At 28.1% G+C, this 21,177-nt stretch overlaps 3 protein-coding genes and 1 long non-coding RNA gene across 5 annotated transcripts in view; 3 read left to right on the forward strand and 1 right to left on the reverse strand.

The window, feature by feature from the left end:
• LOC130672172 (tachykinin-like peptides receptor 99D) overlaps positions 1 to 8,243 on the reverse strand; it is a 267,298-nt gene extending 259,055 nt beyond the window's left edge. The window contains exons 1-2 of one of the 2 annotated variants that reach the window (XM_057476535.1): positions 7,914 to 8,243; positions 7,108 to 7,229 (exon numbers count right to left, since the gene is read on the reverse strand). The gene's annotated coding sequence lies outside the window, so the exon portion shown is untranslated. Of the gene's footprint in view, positions 1 to 7,107; positions 7,314 to 7,913 lie in introns of those variants that run through there. The other variant, XM_057476536.1, reaches the window with a different exon arrangement.
• Positions 8,244 to 10,927: 2,684 nt separating this feature from the next.
• LOC130670918 (uncharacterized) lies at positions 10,928 to 12,279 on the forward strand. The gene is made up of 4 exons (XR_008990448.1): positions 10,928 to 11,389; positions 11,563 to 11,639; positions 11,992 to 12,097; positions 12,177 to 12,279. It is a non-coding gene; the product is annotated as an uncharacterized LOC130670918 (long non-coding RNA).
• Positions 12,280 to 15,252: 2,973 nt separating this feature from the next.
• LOC130670915 (uncharacterized) lies at positions 15,253 to 17,261 on the forward strand. Its single transcript, XM_057474544.1, has 4 exons — positions 15,253 to 15,394; positions 15,509 to 15,682; positions 16,633 to 16,881; positions 17,027 to 17,261. Exons 1-4 carry the CDS (start codon positions 15,383 to 15,385, stop codon positions 17,195 to 17,197), a joined length of 606 nt encoding a protein of 201 aa, XP_057330527.1. The 5' UTR covers positions 15,253 to 15,382; the 3' UTR covers positions 17,198 to 17,261.
• A 2,039-nt stretch (positions 17,262 to 19,300) lies between these two features.
• On the forward strand, positions 19,301 to 21,157 carry LOC130670916 (uncharacterized). The gene is made up of 2 exons (XM_057474545.1): positions 19,301 to 19,427; positions 20,458 to 21,157. The coding sequence occupies exons 1-2, from the start codon at positions 19,413 to 19,415 to the stop codon at positions 20,989 to 20,991; spliced, it is 549 nt and encodes a 182-aa protein (XP_057330528.1). The 5' UTR covers positions 19,301 to 19,412; the 3' UTR covers positions 20,992 to 21,157.
• The last annotated feature ends 20 nt before the right edge of the window (positions 21,158 to 21,177 follow it).

A 21,177-nucleotide genomic window follows, 5' to 3' on the forward strand; every position in this document is an offset into this window, starting at 1 on the left:
AATTATCTTATTATTTTTTTAATTATAATTCTCGGTATGAATTCCGCAAAAAATAATTACTATGCTAATTTTATATAAACTTGGTGTTGTAACAACCATAGAAAAAATTTATTTATTTTTTAAACATACGTTTTCTTGTTATTTTTCTCCGTGTACCTGTAAGCTGTCATTCCAAACACCGCAATTTATTTTACTTTTTCTTGTTTGTCACTAACGACTTATCTGTCTTTTCTTTTAGTTTTTTACTGCAAGTCACTGAATCTAATTTTCTCGTTGTCCGATGCCAATATACTTTTCGATATAAATTTTTGTTAGTCAACAACTTTCACACTCAATATTTATAAATATCCTGCCGTATAATAGACGTCACTGTCTCAACTATTTTATTTAAATACAAAATGATAAAAAATTTTATAAAAAATTATGAATTCAGGCATGAGGATGATATATTTTTCGAAATTCTAAGGAAGCTTCGAATTTTTGTAAAAAATATCACTTTTAATTTATAGTGAAATTTATATAAATTGATACACAAAAATTTGTCGACGAATTATATATTGGACATAAAATGCGGCGAGAATTTTCAAAAAAATTGTTTTTTTTTTTTTTTGTTAATATTTACGATACAATTTTGTGAGTTATATTTTGAATTTTAATTAATGAAATTCGTGACTGTGCCTATTGTAGGACACGCCGCGTTTAACCACGTGCCTACTTATCCTCTTTCGACCCTTGGAACCTTCATTTCGAAGGAAATAGAAGAATAATGACCGATTTTGGGTCTTTTCGAGATGAAGGTATTTTTAAAAATAGAGAATCTCTGAAATTGGATAGAGTAGATGCAATACGGTCAAGTATATGACCCGCTACGTCTCATAATATGTCTACTTTACCCTGCTTCATCCTTTAGAGTCTTCATTTAAAAAATAATAGATACCAAAAATGACCGATTTCAAGTCCTTCTAGGCTACAAGTATTCTTGAAAAATACAAAAAAAAGAAAATAGGATAAAGTCGACACCCTACCACTAAAATTAGGACCTGCCGCGTACACTGTTAAAAATAATTTGAAAATTACAATACAAAAGGAATCGAATTTTCATAAATATATATTTGAATTGTATTTTCAATGAAAAAACCTTTAAATTTAATATACGTAATTTAATAATCAAGCTGGTATTCAAAATTAAGAAAAAAAATATGAACTTTAATAAACGTACTTAAAATTTATACTTGATTTTTAAATTTTCAAAGCAAGTATTGAAAATTCTAGAACATATATTGAATTTTAAAAATTCTATTTGAAATTTCATAATACTTATTTGAAAATTCAAAAAAAAGTATTTGAAAATCCAAAGTGTTAATTTGAAAATTCAAAAACGTGTATTTTAAATTCTATATGAAATTAGTAATGAAATTTCAAGCACAAATGTATGTGTTTATTGCATTATATACAATCTTTGAAAATTCAAACAATTTTTGTTACAGTGTATAATAGGGTGGCTCATTTGAAACGACTATTTTTTTTTTTTTGGTCCATTGACGGAATATTGTTCTAGACATAAAAAAAAAATTTTCCACAAAATTTGAGCCCTTAATTTTAATTTTAAGAACTCGCTAATTGAATTTGAAATTTTCCCATTCATTTAGCATGTAAAGTGGAGGTTTTTTTTTTTAATTATCTATAGCTCTGCTGCATTTCACGTTTTTTTACTGTCCATAGGCAGAAGTTGTAGGGGAACCTTTATACTTCAAAAGTTCCTACAGTAAAATTTATGTGACAGGAACGGGGTCAGAGTTAAAAAATGTAAAAGTCGATTGTTAGCGATTTTTGCGTATTTTTTGAGTTTTTCGTAGAAAATATTGTAGTTACCGAAAAAAAGTAAATGACAAATTTGTAGGAAATCAAATTTGCTACAAAAAAGGTCCTGTAAGCCAAGGCTGTAAAATCTGTTGTTTCTGAAATAAATTGAATTATACATATGAAAATTCAAGATATCTTTGCAGTATATGATTTGTTAAATTAATAATTTAATTTTCATTTATTAAATGTTTTTTTTGGACATCATATTATTTTTTCATGAAAATATAACAAAAAAAAATTTATCTATATGGGGCATTCCACGCCAAATCGGACGGTTTCAAAAATTGATTTTTCCGATTTTCTTCAATTTTTGGTATTTTTTAGTACCCCTCAAAAGAGGCTTCCCGGTAAATTTTGAGATCATTTTGATTAATGGTTCGAAAAATATCGAATTTAAAAAAAAAAACCGCTCTTTTTATGGTTTTTTGATCATAACTTTCGTAATCGCGATCAAAAACATTTCGTATATTTGTTATGCATTTTTGTCTGTAAAGGCCAACTAAAAACGAAAATTTTGAATAAAAAAACATTGAATTTCGACCATTATTACGAAAGTTATGATCAAAAAACCATAAAAAGAGCGGTTTTTTTTTTTTAAATTCGATATTTTTCGAACCATTAATCAAAATGATCTCAAAATTTACCGGGAAGCCTCTTTTGAGGGGTACTAAAAAATACCAAAAATTGAAGAAAATCGGAAAAATCAATTTTTGAAACCGTCCGATTTGGCGTGGAATGCCCCATATAGATAAATTTTTTTTTGTTATATTTTCATGAAAAAATAATATGATGTCCAAAAAAAACATTTAATAAATGAAAATTAAATTATTAATTTAACAAATCATATACTGCAAAGATATCTTGAATTTTCATATATATAATTCAATTTATTTCAGAAACAACAGATTTTACAGCCTTGGCTTACAGGACCTTTTTTGTAGCAAATTTGATTTCCTACAAATTTGTCATTTACTTTTTTTCGGTAACTACAATATTTTCTACGAAAAACTCAAAAAATACGCAAAAATCGCTAAAAATCGACTTTTACATTTTTTAACTCTGACCCCGTTCCTGTCACATAAATTTTACTGTAGGAACTTTTGAAGTATAAAGGTTCCCCTACAACTTCTGCCTATGGACAGTAAAAAAACGTGAAATGCAGCAGAGCTATAGATAATTAAAAAAAAAAACCTCCACTTTACATGCTAAATGAATGGGAAAATTTCAAATTCAATTAGCGAGTTCTTAAAATTAAAATTAAGGGCTCAAATTTTGTGGAAAATTTTTTTTTTATGTCTAGAACAATATTCCGTCAATGGACCAAAAAAAAAAAAATAGTCGTTTCAAATGAGCCACCCTAGTGTATAATTATATTCTTACATTGTTCTATTTCGTGATTTAGAGCTGTCATTTCATCAAGAATACACGAAAACTGACAAGTGTGATCGAGTATTGATCTCCCTGCTTCCTATTGAGACTAAAAATTTTATTGTCACAAAAAATTTAACATATTTACTTTTGAAAAAATACTTTGAGCCAAGCCGACTTACCCTTAACTCTACATTCAGCCAATCGATAAGAGATATGATTTAAAATACATAAAAGAAATTGAAATAAATAAATGACACGGAAAATAATAGGATCAAAAAACAGTGAAATAAAAAAGACGACAATAAAATAGTTGCTTTGAAAACTGACAGTAGCTTGTATAGAATACTATCAATTGTGTATGAAATTTATTGCCGGATACACGTATAATACATTGCTTCAGATTCATCACAATTATAGAGGTGCTGTTCACTAGATCGATTAACAGTAATTGACTAGAAACTCCAATTAACATAAATTAGTTTTATTAATGTATATAATTAAAAGTATCATTTTGAATTATCATCAATGAGATTATTTTCTAATTGATCGATTTACTCGGTTATCATTAACGTCACGGAATAATTAGAAAATTTTAGGAGTTTGAGTGTAGCAGAGATCAGACAAATTTAAAATTATAAATAAATGAAGTAAATAATTAATAAAATTAAATTTAAAAAAAATGCGCATTTAAAAAATTTTGAAATTAATAAGTTCATTTTTTATAAATATTATTTTTCTAATTATTTACTCTATATATTTGTAATTTTAAATTTGACAAATGTAAATGTAGCAGAAACGAAAATTTTTAAATTACAGATAAAAAAATTAAATAATTTAAATAATAAACATTAAAAAAATGCATGTACTGAATTTTGAATTGTTTAGACATGCATTTTTTTATTTTTATTTTATAAACATTTAAATTTATTATTTCAAAAATTTTAAAAATTGTCAGATGTCTGCTAACTTTACTATCATTAAATTTGTCTGATGTCTGATACATTACGAGTGTGAATGTAGCGGACATCAGACAAATTTAAAATTATTAATAAATAGAGTAAATAATTAATAAAATTAAATAAAAAAAAAATTTGCATTTAAAAAATTCAAAAATTAATAAGTCCATTTTTTATAAATATTTTTTAAATTATTTCCTCTATTTATTCATAATTTTAAATTTGTCTGAGTGCTCATTCACACTCGTAAAATTTTATTGTCAAGGTCAGACACTAATAGAGATATTTTATAATTATGATTAATAAATATATGAATTTAATCGATTTTTTAATAAAATATTTGCTTACCGATTATCGTAAAAAAATGATTTATTTAATCATATTTAATATAAGCCGACCTTCTTATCAGTTTCAAAAAAAAAAAAAAAAAAAATGAGTGTTATCTTAAAGCTGATTGATTTGTTATCATTTTTTTAGAGCCTAAGAACAGATCGGCTACAAAGTATACTATCTTCTCCCGAAATTTGGATTTTCTTGTCACGTAGACGTGTGTATCAAATCGACGTTGATTTGGGTTGAAATACATGAATAGAAAATAAAGAAAAAAATTCAAAGAATACTTTTCTTTATATTTTTACTCTTCAGAGGCATCCGAGTAAGGGTCGAAAAAAGAAAATACACTTGGTGGTTGCGCTTAACGTCTGTTCAGTGGAAATGATAAAAAGTTACGTGGAATTGGAGATTTCGTCAGATAAGTGCTTACACATCTGTGCGCGTTATTAAGAATAAAAAGAAATCTTTTGTCAAAAGTAAACGTTAAATAAGTTTTTTTATCGCCAATCGTTACATCTTACTATCCAACATTTATTTTTATATTTATATATTATACATGTTAAGATTTTTTTTTATAAATAAAACTTAGTTTCCGTTGACAAATTACAGATGCATATGAAATTGATGCTGAAACTCATTGCTTTTTTTTTTAATTGAAAAAAGAAAAAAAAATCATGATCCTGAACCGATTTTCGGATTTTTTTTTCAACAAATCAATTACCAAAAAGAAAAAATATGCACATGTAGAAAATCAAAAAATCTACAGCTGCAATTTTTGAAATATTTTTTTTTATAATTTACCGTTATTAAAAAAATTCAAAAGTTAGAAGAGGTCGGCTGACTTCGGTGTCATAAAAAATAATTCCAGTATTTTTTTCAAACGGGCGCATTTTAGATACTTTTGATTAAATCGAAAATATTTAAACTGTTTTCAGGTGAAATTTATTTATTTTGACGTAACATTCAACGTGATCGACTAAAATCATCTGAAGATGACTAAATAATATCCTTGATTATCAGCTGATGAGAAACTGATATCAATCGTACAGAGAGAAATCAATTATAGTCAGCAAAAAAATCCCAAATAGTCATTGAGCTCAAATTAAGCAAAAATTGACTTCGATGAGAACTCCAGGTGATCAACATTTTAACTCAAAAATCGATATAAAACATTTGACATCTCCATGATGTATACTAGAGTACACATTAAAAATTTCATTTCAATTTTTTGGTCTCTCCCACACGTAAAATTACATGTAAACTTTATGTAAGATAGCAGCTTTAATTTTACGTAAACTTTTCATATTATTTTACGTATATGAGAGGAATAGTTGGACTGAAATTTCTATATATACTGTACGTCATCGAGATGTCAAAAGTTTCATGGGATAACAGTAATTCTCTAACTCAGGAAACCAGAGTTTCAGCTCAGAAATTTAAATGAAACTCTTAACATCTCGATGACGTACAATATATATATGAAAAATTTATTTCGTGGCTGAAATCCGTACAATATATATATATATATAATTATTTAAGTTTTTGGATCTTCAATTTAAAATTGAGAAAGGCAGGAAGCAATCGATGATTTCGAGTTGAGTTCGAACCCAAGCTCTCAAAGACCAATACCTTTATTGTGCATAAGAGTACCCCAATGTCTCAGTTTAAATTTTTTAGCTCTCTTATACGTAAAATAACATATAAATTTGACGTGAAATTAAAACTGCTATCTTACATCAAGTTTATATGTAATTCTACGTGTGGGAGAGACCAAGAAATTGAGTGAAATTTTCTGTGTACTAGACGTCATCGAGATGTCAAATGTTTCATTTTAATTTCTAAGCTAAATTGTTGATTATCATGAGATCTCTCATCGAAGTCAATTTTTTTTAACTTAATTTTTTATCTTGATCTCACATATACGTAAAATATCTGCTTTAATTTGACTGTTGGTTGAACTCAACTGGCTATTTGGGTAATAGCCCCTGATAACCAGGGTTTCTCGTACAAAAGTTGGTATTCATTAGTTTGCGACCAACTTGACGACAAACTGTCGACAACTTTAGCATTAGCAACTTTTGGCTACAAGTTACCTCCACTTTCTGAGAAAGTTGGAATGCAGGTTTCTTGAGAAAATGGGAGGCAACTTACCGTCAACTTATTGAATTTTCAACTTTTGCCACCAATTTTCTCAGAAAGTGTCGATCAACTTTGGAAGTATCAACTTTTGCGGGCAACGTGGTGTCCAGTTGCGGCTGTAGTTTCACGTCAGTTTCTCTGCAACTTGGCTATCAGGGAGTATCAATAGTAACTTTATCGGGTAGAACTTTTTTATACAGCAACCCGTAAGTGTTCAAAAGCTGATAACGTACATAATGTAGCACGAGCAGAAGGTAAAGAAATTTCTGCGGTTTTAAATATAATTGAGAAAATAAAATACTGGTAAATGTTTCTAAAAAACTAATTTTGATCCCATCTATTTAGACCTAGTGTAAAATACTGTGGTAAAAATTTTCCACTGACACTAAGTATTGATAGTTGACATATTTACAACAATGTTTATAAAAAAATTTTAAAAACTTACATTATCAGAAGCTGAAATGGCGGCAAACTTCCAGGTCAGGGAAAAGTTGTTTTTACACAAATTATTGAATGCACAAAATTTAATACACACACTTAGCTAATCACCAAATAATTTTTAAATCACTGATATATAGATGATAATAATTAATAACGATAGAATATTATTTGAAAATTAAGTTGTTGGAAAAAATCATGATACTGAAATTACCCTGATTAAAGAAAATGATTAAAAATGATTTCACACGTTAAATGTCCATAAGAGACAGGATTAGAAATGATTTGAAGGATTAAAAAGTATTTAAAATGATTTAAAATCAGGGTAGCCGACGTCTAATAATTTTTAAATTTTTTAAAAAATGATAAATTATGAAAAAAAAATTTTTTGAAAAAAATACACCTACAGTTTTTTAAATTTTCTACATGTGCAATTTTTCGTTTCTTTGTTTTTCTTTTAATTGATTTGTTGAAAAAAAATTTTTAATTGTCTGCTAACTTCAGCATAAAAATCACGAATGATACTGAAGTTAGCAGACAATTACCAATTTTTGAATTTTTTTTTTCACAATTTGATTGAAAAAAAAAAATAAATAAAAATATGCACATGAAGAAAATTTAAAAAACTATAGGTGCAATTTTTTGAAATATTTTTTTTTTTATAATTCATCGTTTTTTAAGAAATCCAAAAATTATTAGACATCGGTAAATTTCAGTATCATTAAAAATCACCAGCATTTTTTTTTAATTTTTATTTCCCCCTATCACTTTCTAACACTTCAACTGAACACAAAAAAAAAATAATTAACTTACAATGCAATGATAATTAAAACACTTATTGTTGTCAACACTTTTAAATAAAATTAAAATCACTTTTACTCACACACTTTCATTTAAAAAAAAAAAAAATTATACCAACACAATTTGAAATGGCGGCAAACACTCACAACTTAAAAAATATTTTTTACACTAAATTCCGAATGAAAAAAAAATATTATTTTACTCACTTATAATTTTTACACTCACTTATTTATAAATAATAATAAATGACAGTCAGTAAACTGATTTTTAATTTAAATTGTGAACGACAACGAACGCCAAGATCTGGACGGTGTAAAAGTTGACGAAGTTATTAAATTATTTTAGTGATTTATATTTAGAGTACAAAGGAAATTATTATCACAAAATGGCCGTTGAATAGTAGAGAATATTTATTTGCACGAGTTTTAATTAATTAGATCGTAAAAATAGTTAATTATTTAATTAAGTCGCAAACTCGAACCTGCGCGTCACTGTCATGGCGGAGGAATAAAATTTAAGGCGACGCAGACGCTGCAGCGGCGACTATCGCAACGGACATGCGCAGTAGAAAGCAGAAGCTTTGTCGTCATGCGCAGAAGCCTTGAGCTCAGTCAGTCTCCCAGTCGATTGTTATTTGAAACTACACCGCTGCGTTTCGTTTAAATAATTAGTTTTCTTATTACACAGCTTAATTACACATGTCTAATTACTCTAAATAAATTCTTGAGTGATCGAAACATATTTTGAGATAATAAATAGAGTGTGACAGTGGACGTAAACATTGAAATAAATTAAATTCAGTGTCGGCTTGGTTTTCGCGTCATCATACGCCGGGTTCGTTGTCAGCATTTTAACACGCGAATAAAAATAATTAAATGTTCGAGTTTAATTAAAATTATTGTCCCTAAGTGATTTCTAGAGTTTTGTGTTTATTTGTGACAATAATTTTAATTATTTAGTGTGTGATTAAAGTTAAATTATTAATTTGTGAGAGTGCTTGTGGCTGACTGGCTGGTAGTGAAAATGGCGGCAAATGTAAGTTGATTTAAAAATTTTTTTAAATGTTTTTTTATTTTTTTTTTTTTTTACTGGAAATTAATTAATTTTATAATTTGATGTTTTTTAAATGATTAAATATTAAATTAAATTATTTGACAATAATGTTTTTTTTCGCGGAATCTTTTAAAAAATATAACCGGAAATTGCAATTAATTGTAAATTCCATTGTTCAATTTTTTACACGTAAAAAAAAAGATTTTTTAGGTTATTAAATATTTTTTATTCGATAAGTTTTGACTTATGGTCGATTTTTGAATCTTGTCGATGTCTCGATAACTCGTAGAGACTCGTGAGTATGAATGTAGCAGACAATTGTTCATTTTAAAAATTTAAAAATATGTGAATTGAATGAAAATCGAATAAAATACAAAAATGCACATCTATATATAGGATTCAAAAATCAATATATGCATTTTTTTTTTATATATTTTTAATTATTTAATTCATTTATTTGTAATTTAAAATTTATCTCATATCTGCCACATTCACACTCATTAGAAACCCAGATATGAAAATTAATTAAAACAAAAATTTAATTTGATAAAATATTTTATTTTTCAAAAATGATCATAAGAATGATTATTTACTAATTAAAATTAATTAAATAGTCCGGTAGTTTTTTTAATTGAGAAAACGAAATTCAAACTTCCCGCGTTTTTGAAGTTCGCGCGCCAGTAGTCGCTGTGCGCCATCTCCCTTCGGTGAGTTGGATTTTAGACCACAAAAAGTGTCATGTCCGCAGCCGCGGTGAATCTCCAGCATACTTGCATATTTATCAATTAATTTATTGCATTAAATAAAAAAAATAATTGGTAATTAGTATCACATTAGCTTCATTAAGTCATGATAAATATATTGGGATAATAATTCTTGTAAATCACTAGATATCACTATTTATCAGCCAAAATCTCTTATTTAAATTCTGACTGTTCTACGCTTGAATAATTTATTTTTCGTGTTTTATTTTTAAACTGTCAAATAAATAGCAAATATTTTATATTTATCATGTTGTTGAAATAAAAGTCGAGCTGAAAGATTTAATTTAAAAAAAAAAAAAAATTTTATAAAGAAATTCATTTAATTTAATCAAAGCTGTAATATTTAAATATTCAATAAAAAAAAAATAATTACTTAAATTAAAGTAATAAAAATTTTGAATTCGTATTTCAGGTTCAGGTTCCAAAATACTGAAAAAAAAAAAAAAAAATAAAGAAATGTATCGATGTCGAGACAATGGATCCTGATGAAACAACACCAGAGTTTGTAGCTAGACATCAGTCAAACATGGCCGCCGAGAGGGAAATTCAAATTCAAAAAAATTGACATCAGCGCTGAAGCTTACAGAAGTCGCCGTTCAAATATCCTGTGTGCTGTCGCTGATCAAAATTACCGGGCAAAAAAATTTATTGAATATAACAAGGTAAAAATAATTTTCTAATCAATTCTACGACATTAATTATTTAGATAAATTAACATCATTTCAGTAGCATTTTAACAAATTTATTGGTGTTCAATGAACATTAAGTATTCGGTTTTATTTATTTTTTACCGATACTGTAAATTGAAATTTTTATTTTTCAGTTGTCAAGTTAATTTTAATGCTGTGGTCATCAAGAAAGTCAGATACTCAAATTCGCTTCTGAACTGCTCCAGTTGCTGAAAATTTATGATAACGTCCGCCGAGGTAACGAAACATAAATTTTATGATATAATAATTTTTTCATAAATAATTGCACGTTGACTGATGAAAATTATTCGTTATTTTTTATAGAAACTGAAAGAATTGTCTGCTGGTCTGGAAGTTTCTTGGCGTGGTGAGTGATTTTAATTTATAATTTTTTACTATTGATTAATTTTAATGATCCAACAATATTGTTAAATCGTGTAAAGCTAAGCTCCAAGTACTTGGCTTACATTAATCTTTGTAATTATCATCCCTTTATAATTACAAAAAATTTTCGTATTTCACTTTTTGATCTCTTATTTTCCGCCTATCAAACGACCGGAATTTTTGTGTCGTAGCATACAAATATATGTCTAGTAAGTAGTCAATGGACTCGTTCGTTATTTGAAAGATTTTTTACTGTCTTCGGTCACAATTTTTCTCGGGCAAAATATTTAAGGTGTTCCAGGAGTGACGACAATGGAATTAAATTTCGAAGATATTGAAACATCGCACTGGAAAATTGATTATATTTAAATGGTAAGATATATTTTAAATGCAATGAACTATGAAATTACGTGAAAATTAATTCTTGTAATACGTGACGATGGTATTTATTGTTGTAGCCAACGATTTTTCCATTCATCAGACGGGATAGAGAGTGAATTGCTACTAAAAGGAAAATTTTGAAGTCTATATTTCCGAACCAGGAACTAACAAAGATCACGGCTGGATTCGAGTGTTGAGATGATACTGAAGTTAGCAGGTATAATAATTTTTGGATTTTTTTTTAGACGACAAAAAAAAAAATATTTTAAAAAATTGCACCTGTAGTTTTTTAAAATTTCTACATGTGCATATTTTTAGTTTTTGGATTTTTGTAATTGATTTTTTGAAAAAAGGAAAATTAGAAAATTACTAATTGTCTGTTAACTTCAGGGTCATGTGTTGAGTCGTCACTGAAACTTCATCCAATTATTTTTTAATAATTATTTACAATGAAGATGATAATTAAGGTAATTAATAAATTTCCGAACTTACGAAGCCATAATTTGAATTAAATTTTAGAAAATGACTGTAAAATACTCAATCATTATTAGTTATTTTTATGTGTGCACACTTATGAGTGTAGCAGGCATCAGACAAATTTAAAATTATGAAGAAATAGAGTAAATAATTAATAAAATCAAATTTTTAAAAATGCTCATTTAAAAAATTTTCAAATTAATAAGTGCATTTTTTATGAATATTATTTTTTAAATTTTTTTCTCTATATATTTATAATTTTAAATTTGTCTGATGTCTGCTACAGTCACACTCGTGTTATTTTTTTTAATCTGAAAGAAGTTTTGGATTTTTTTTTTGCAGTTGGAGTGAAGATTTCGATGATGTGTTGATTTCAAAACTCACAGTAAAAACGATTGCTTCCGGATGAAATGAGTCTTGCAGATAATTTAGAATTACAACCGCCGAGGTGAGAAAAGAATTAGCTTCAAATAGGAATAATTTTTTAAGAAATAAATAACATGAGAATATTTTTCGTTTTTTTATAGAAACTGAAAGAATTGTCTGCTGGTCTGGACGTTTCTCGGTGTGGTGAGCCAAGTTTTTTTATAGTATTTAAAATTTTTTATGGTATTACAATTTAAATAGTGTAACAATATTGTTGGATTAAAATTTAAGATAAACTTTAAGTACTTGGCTCAGAATTATCCTCGTAATTCTATCATTACAAGAAAAAAAAATTTTTTTTATTAATGTCGCATTTCAAAAAGTTGCTGATCCGATGTCTACTTTGTCGTCAATAAATTACGGTCGCTAGTTTTCTGGAAGTTTTTTTTTCTCCTTATTGGCTGTCATCCCAAATGGATCACTTGCTTTTGAGACATGGATGATTTTTTTATCTGCGTAACTGGAAATGGGGTGATCTATTTTCTCTATCACTGGGTTTCTGTGTTATGGAAATCTCTATAGTTGGGATTTATATCAGGACGTAGATCATCAATACATCTGTTTAATCGGGATTTGGATAAAAGGCATCGAACGGATGTCTAAGACAGATGTATCCATGATACAGGCCGTAGATATCAATCTGTCGTGGCGAAAAAAATTTTATGTTGAGTATCAACTTGCGTAGGATTTTCGGCAGCCGCCTCGAAACCTCGGAAGAATGAATTAAATCACTAGTCTCGCGGTTTGGTTGGGTCTACAAAATCCGAAAATCAAAGGATCAGTTTTAAATTTGTCTGAATTTTTTTATATCTTACACTTCAAATACTTAAGAAAATATCTGACCAACATCAAGCTTGTAATGAGTGTATAGTTAACGCCTAGTTACTTACCTCATTCACACCTCTCACATCGCGTCTTTATTCATTCGCTCGTCCTTTCATACGGTTGTCCAAACATACGTCACATCTAACCGTTATTGTATAATGCTATAATATATAATACTCATAATTAATATGTTATATACTAGGGAGGCAATTATATTTTTATTTTCAAGCTGACATGACTTGATCATAAATTTTCTAGAGATCCTTCAAGAATTTTAATCTTTCAAAACTCAACGAAAACATTTTTTTTTTTATTTTTTTAATCTTTGGTTGCTTACTAATTCAAAATTTTTCCTACAGGTCGCAGAGAATTCTACTAAAATTTGAAGTCAAAATTTTAATACTGAAGTTCGCTAAATATTTTTGAAATTAAATTTTCCGATTGTTTTGAGCGACCTTCAAATATTCATATTACGACTTAAAATTTTGATATATTTCTCTCCGACGTATGACAAATTTTGAATTACTAAAGAACCAAAGATTAAAAAAGAAAAATGTATTTTCATTTATTTTTGAAATTTTATAAATTCTTCAGTGACCGCTATAAAATTTTTTAATGACTTGAAACTTAAAGTCTTTAAATTTTTTAAATTAATCCTTTTTCACCTGAGCTTCAAAAAAACAAAAAGAGGTGAAAAAATATTGCCAGCCTAATATATATGTATGTTTATATTAGGGTTGTTCGAATCACAGTCGTCATTTTTTGAATTACAATCGACTTCCATTAACTCGGACAGTTAATCCACAGGAAGCGAAAATTTCTTGAAATTTCCTAGTTAACGGATACCCTTTCTCCCTTAAAAAGTAAACTATACGCATGCGCACTTATATCACATGTATGATGACATATAAATATACACAGACCCATACAAATGTATACCCTGGTGGAAATTTTTCCGAATTTTCTCTGAAAAACTCAGTTCTAAAAACTTTTTCAGAGTTATTCAGAGAAAAGTCCGAAAAATTTCCACCAAGGTAGCATTGGGTGGGAGACAGTGTAGCTTGTAGTGGGGGTCAAGATTGAGGGGAAGTTTCGAGATAATGGAATCCGAGTTAATGGAGAATTCGACTGTACTCAATTCTAATCAGCTTTCAATTTCTATTTAAAGAGGAGCTTAGTTTTGTACAGTAACCAAAAATAATTATTTTGTAGATTCTTGTCTGGGCTCTGGTTATCTCTGATAAAAATTTGAATTGTCAAAAAAAATTTTACAATATCAAGTCATTCGAAGAAAACTTTGGAATTATTCGAAAACTTACGAAAAATTCAAATTATTCGAAAAATCAAATTAGTTGCACATCCCTAGTTTATATATATATATATATATATATTCTTTTATTGCACAATAAACTATTAATAAATTTTCAAGTACATAAATATATGATTATTATAGAATCAATATAAATATTTAATTAATATAATAAATAATATATTTTAATATTTTCAATTAACATAAACACAATAAATTCTAATTTATTTGCCAGGAAACACAGGATAAATTCTTATTTTCTTAGGAGTATCATACCGACGTTCAAAATTTTTTTTATCAAATTTATATTTATTATTTTTATTATCAAACCGCCGGCGTGGGTACCAATTACTGTCTCCATAATTATAATTATAAGCCATTCGTGAATTCGCATCACCAATATCTCGGCGTGACAAGCGAGCGAGTACAATATTTGGATCCAGTAAAACATCTTGAGATATCAAATCTTCTGGTAGTTTTGGTTCCTCTTGAGCCGCTTTGGCTGTCGTTGTTTCTTCACTCGATGAATAATTAGTAGAACTGTCAATATCTTCAAGCGAACTGTCAAAATTTGCAAAATTTTCTGCAGTTGAATTTTCAACTTTAGCCGAACTTGTAGAATTTATTATTTCTTTATTATTATCAGCTGCTGCACTTGTACTTTTAAAAATAATTACAAAAACACAGGACAGTAATAAATAATATTTATATAAATTAACACTTAAAATCGACATATTTGAATGTTAATTTTAACGATGCGTTAACTTTGAAATAAGTTTTGCGAATGATGTACAAGTTTTGTCTAGTCTTATATATATTTCTCAGCACTTTACCTGAAAATATATATAGAGACAAGATGTTTCCGCAAATACGTTGTTAATTATGTGCTAAGTGACTTAAAAAAAAGATCCTACATTAGATCGTTCCTCCTGGTTGCACCGTTGTACGCAATAAAAAATGAAAAAAATTAATAGTGCAACCGTGACCTTGTGAAAATTCCATTGAAAATATTTTAACAACGTGCTGTTAATTTTTGTGCGTGTTAATTACTTGTAATTATCAATAGTAACGTCACGAAAATAGGAGCGATGGTGAATATATAAATTGATTGGATTGCGGACGATTAATTTAGATAAGAGTTATATTCACATATGAATAAGTGACGTGAGGACAATGATGGCTAAGGTAATATTTTTAAAATTAAAATTGCAAATATCCGTTCGATGTATGTCGTCATATAACAATGGATTCGCTAACCATGGGATTTAACATAAAGTTTTAATAATAAACTAATTACAGATAAATAATTATACGTGTCCTATGGCTGTCGCTATGGCTGGTTGGTTTGTTTTAATTATTTTTATTAATACTGTGTATGCTGATGATTTGTCATCGTCATTGACTGCCAGCGGAATTCCCACGACTACTGAAACCAGTTCTCACTCAAATGCTTTCTTAGATTCTGTGGAAAAGGTATTTAATTATTTGTTTTTATTATTTTATTATATTTTGCGTTGTTTGTAATAAAAAAAAAGATGTTTAATTAAAATTAAATTTGAAAAAAAATACACTAAAAAATCGGGAGTGAAATTGGAGTGATTGTGGATTTTTTTTCAATTCGAATTCACTCGGAGTTTTGGAGTTTTAATATTAAAATAAACTCTCCTTCGGAGTAAATTTCACGCCGAAGTACACTTTTACACTTTACTAAGTGTCGATTTTTTTTTTTTTTAATATATTTTTTATTATTACAAACTTTATAAGTTATATTTGAAAGTTATTACAGAAAAATTGAAATTTCGGGTAAACTAATACAGATATGATAAAAATGTATATGAACAATTTAGTAGCTGATAAAATTCTCTATAAAAAAGGTCTCTTTACATTTTTACGTACATCCAATTATTTTGACGTAATTGCAACAAAATAAATTTAAACAAAAATTAATCCTTTATTTTCTCTATAACTCTGAAACTATCAGAGTTACGTAAATTAGCTAAGATACTTTTTTTGTAGAAAATTTAATTCTCTCCAATTTTTGTTTAAAAATTTTTTTTCTAAAATCTATAGTTTCTCCGCAAATTTCATTCAAAAGTAAATTCATTTTTTTCTCAATTTAATTTTTTGGTATTGACGTTTCATAAATTAAATATTTAAATAAAATAAAATAAAAAAATGACAGCTCTACAATTTTATAATTTTTAAATATGAACTATAATTAATAATAAATTAATATATATTCAATTATAAAACCAAAATATGTAAATTAATAAATCGGATATTCATAATTAGTACAAAAGGTCAAGTTTGTTTGGTCTGCACAAGTATGATTTTTTTTATGCCAGAAGGTCATATAAAAAAATATAAAACGTAAGATTTTATTTTCAAATATTTGACTTTTTAAAAAAATTTTTTTACTACAGGATGACTCTAATTTGAATGATAAAACACAAACAACATCATCACCAATTGTACTGCAGCCAAATATAACAGGCGCTTTAGATGTTGGCCAAGGACTTTTAGTACCGTTGGTACCAGTGGTAGATCCCACTGCAAATAAAACCTCAGCAAGTCCTCTGGTAGCGAGTCTTTTACCAGTAGCCGTCGAATCAGTTCCTCCGACAGATCAATCTGATGAATCAAAGGATGGATCTGATTCCAGTTCGGCTGAGGTAAATTAGTTAAGAAGCTCTTGAAGATTACGTTTAATTAATTAACTATAATTAATATTAATATTATTATTATAAAATTATACTAATGTATTAATAATGTAAATCTTAAATAAAATGTTGAGTGTCATTTTATGGGCATTAACAGATAAAAGATGACATGGATGTTGCTGAAGACATTATCTTTAGACCGCTATTTAGGTATCGTCAAGAGGTTGCTGCTCGTCAATCAAAGTCTTACAATCAGAGATATTATCAGCCATACATATATGCGTATCGCAAGCGTCCGAATTATTATAATTATGACGACGCAGACTAATCTGTATAGTTTATTATACAATTAATGTAAATAATTATCTCAGTATTGTCAATAGCATCCAAAATGATTATTTATTTACCCAGTTCTTCATTTTTTCGCTAAATTCTTTAGGGCCATCCATAAATTAAGTAACGCTGACTCTTCCCCCTCGCCCATGGAACACTGGGTAGAAAATTGCCTACGAACTCCCCTCCTCGCCATAATATAAAAAAATTGTCTTGTTTGAGTAAAATTCACAGAAAAAAATAATTTCTTGGCACAAGAAATATGTTGCATTATAATCCCGAGTCAAAAAACAAATCGGATTTAAGTTTCAAAGTTCTCAATGAGGTTTTTGAGGATCAATTTAGAATTTTGAGATTGACAACAGTATAGAAAATTATCCTAGTTTAGTCCTCAGAGTAGTAGTTATGACCAATTTTACAACTTTGAGGACTAATCTGGAATAACATAATCTGGATTAGTGCCTCAAAATACTCAAAACATACAGGAATAATTTTATCCGCATTTGAACCTCAAAAGTATCATTCGACGCATTCTCTCCCCTCCCTTTTCTATCTAAAATTTTTAAAAGTCCGAAGTAAAACTTTCATTCGTTGAGGATTTTGAGGTCTTAGTTATAATTCAAAATCGATAATAAATTTTTTCTATGAGTACTTGAAATAAATCTCGCATAATATGAAAAATCGAAATTCATCTGTGGTACATGTCATTGATTTTTATCAACCCCCTCTTTCTTGTAACAAATCGTAACGAATTAAAAAGCCACTCTCCCCATGAAAGTTGTTATGAAATTTCTGTATAGATCTTCATATCCTATAGTTAATATATTTAAAAATATATGATAATATATTGCAACAAAAATATACATACAAATCGTTTTATTTCAATTTTTGAAGTGATCAAAACTGGCTCTAAAGTGTAAATCCGAGGTAACATCCCGCGTCAAAAAATAAATTCTAGTTTAGTCCTCAAAATCCTCAATTCCTTTGATGTTTTATTTGCCGTCCGGAAAGTAACTCTACTTTAGTACTCAAAATCCTCAGTGAGAACTATGAGGTCTAAATGCGAACCCGAATAATTTAACGATTTTAAATTATAAACTAAGGCCTCAAAATCCTCAACGAATGGAAAGTTATACTTCGGACTTTGAAAAATTTGAGATAGAAAAGGGAGGGGAGAGAATACGTCGAATGAGACTTTTGAGGTTCAAATGCGGATAAAATTATTCCTGTATGTTTTGAGTATTTTGAGGCTCTAATCCAGATTATGTTATTCCAGTTTAGTCCTCAAAGTGGTAAAATTGGTCATAACTACTACTTCGAGGACTAAACTAGGATAACTTCCTATATTGTTGTCAATCTTAAAATTCTAAATTGGTCCTCAAAAACCTCATTGAGAACTTTGAGACTCAAATCCGAATTTGTTTTTTGACTCGAGATAAGATACCATTTTTGGAAACAAAAAAAAATTTATTTTCATACGTCGAATTTGAATACTCATCAGCCATCAGTCATCAGTCATCATATCACATAAAAAATCTATCATAAAAAAATAATATTTAAATTACCGATGAATAATGCTCGTGTCAATTAAACCACACATGTAACAAACATATAATATCTCACATAAAATCAACTTCCGGGAAGGTGATGCCGTCACTTGTATACCAGCTCATTGTTAAAAAAATTTTTAATTTCGTCATTTTATATCTTTACTGTACGTAAATTAAAAAATAAGTTTACAAGTAACGTTAGTCGAAAAAAGTAACAGATGACCCATCAGTTAGCAAGTTTAGGACATTGCACTGAACACATGTTTTTATTTTTCTTTTTCATTAATTATTTATCATTCGTCACACTTGCTCAAGAACAACTGGCATTGAGTCATCAAGCCTGAGATTTCTCCTCTCTCAATCGAGTAATTCATGGAAATAAAAATTAATATATTTCTAGTCTTGAACTCATAAAGCACTGGGTTAATAATTATGTTTACATACATGAGTTATTAAATTATTATTGTCAATCCATAAGAAAAATATAAACGAGAGATTCTTATGAATTATGATTTTAATTATGTTTATATTTTCCTCCTCTATATCTACATCCACGTGGATATATAAATTCGCTGAGGCATATTCTTTCTCAGATACACGAGCACTCTCGTTTAATTATCATCTGTAACCCATAAGTACGGAAAATACCTCATAATAATTATGGCTGGTCTAACAGTAAGTGAATTATATACTTTTAATTATCAATCAATCAATAAAGAGGGGAAGGGATCTGAGATACAAAAAAAAAAAAGCAAATTTTTGAGATTTTTTTTTCAGAGTACTTTCGTTTTTAAAATTCTCAAAATTTGTGACATTATTAAGCATCATTCCAAGAATATTCTGTGAAATTTTCATAAAAAAATATGGAAAAATAAGCCAGTGGTAGTGGGGAGAGACGAGTCGCTAAAAAAAGTCTCCATGCCGTAGGCAGGATAATTCATGACTGCCTCACCTGAAATCAAAAAACCAAAAAGATTTCTTTAGTACATAAGTTTATCTTGGATTTGAACGAAGGAATAAACAAAATATTCATTTTTGAATTTTTGGTAAAGGCGCGATCAAAAAACTCTGATTTTTCCCAAAAATTCTTCCTTTTGTTTAATTAAAAAATAAGTAATTATTGAAAAAAAAATTCCTTCGTTCAAATCTAAGATAAACTTATGTACTAAAGAAATCTTTTTGGTTTTTTGATTCAGATGAAGCAGTCATGAGTTATCCTGCCTACGGCATGGAGACTTTTTTAATGACTCGTCTCTCCCCACTGCCACTGGCTTATTTTTTAATATTTTTTTATGAAAATTTAGCAGAATATTCTTGGAATGATGCTTAATAATGTCACAAATTTTGAGAATTTTAATAATGAAAGTACTCTGAAAAAAAAAATCACAAAAACATTCTCTTTTTTTTGTATCTCAGACCCGTTTCCCCCCTTAATTAATGATACTGAAGTTAGCCGACGTCTAATAATTTTTGGATCTTTTTTTAAACAATAAATTATAAAAAAAAAAATATTTGAAAAAATTGCACCTGTAGTTTTTAAAATTTTCTACATGTGCATATTTTTAGTTTATTTTTTTGTAATTGATTTATTGAAAAAAAAAAATCCAAAAATTTTTAGTTGTCTGCTAACTTCAGGATCATCCTTAATTAATCAACCGATAAATTATAAAACTAATTTACTGATTTAAATTATTATTTTTCATAGATTTTATTATTAATTAGTATCATGTCAGTACTGACCGAAGCCAGTGTCCAAGCCTACGGTCTTCCAAAAAAAGTCATCACAAGTAATCGTGGGGGAATAGAAAGAATTCATCTGGGCACAGTCTTAAAAGTGTCAGATCTCAATGACACACGTGATTATATATACGATTCAGAAAGTGACAGTCCATTGATACGTCTCGCGATTCGGCCTTCGATGGCCAGATCAATAAATCTCGAAGCTCATCATAATGACGGAGATGAAGATTTAATACAACCAGCAGATTCTCCAGTTACTGTAATAAGAAGACAGCGTTCTGTAGATAAATCAGAGTCAGATGACTTAGAAACGGCAGAGTCTATTGTATTCCGGCCACTGTTTGTTTACAGACAACAAGTCGCTGAAAGAAATCGTCCTTATAAAAGTGAAAATCCGATTTATGGTTCTTATCAGTACGGTCCTGCTAAATCTTATGCTGATAATAATTATAAAAAATCACAACGTACTTATTACAATAATTACAATTCATTGAATTAATTATTTACTTAAATTATTATTATTTTTTAAACTTGCCCGCGTTATCATTTTTATCATGATTATGATCATGAATCATGACAATATCATGACATCGGTAATAACAAAAGACTATCTATCGTAAGTTTTAGTTTTGCTCTCTGTTTTTTTTTTTTTTTTTTTTTTTTTTGTAACCTCTTATTAATTTAA

The sequence above is a fragment of the Microplitis mediator genome, chromosome 7 (assembly GCF_029852145.1).
Source record: "Microplitis mediator isolate UGA2020A chromosome 7, iyMicMedi2.1, whole genome shotgun sequence".
Taxonomy (NCBI): domain Eukaryota; kingdom Metazoa; phylum Arthropoda; class Insecta; order Hymenoptera; family Braconidae; genus Microplitis; species Microplitis mediator.

Bases quoted from the DNA above. Each gene is read 5' to 3' on its own strand.
- LOC130670915 (XM_057474544.1), top strand. The intron at 15,683-16,632 runs GTATTTAATTAT...TTTTTACTACAG, and splicing joins TCTTAGATTCTGTGGAAAAG to GATGACTCTAATTTGAATGA. The intron at 16,882-17,026 runs GTAAATTAGTTA...GGGCATTAACAG, and splicing joins CTGATTCCAGTTCGGCTGAG to ATAAAAGATGACATGGATGT.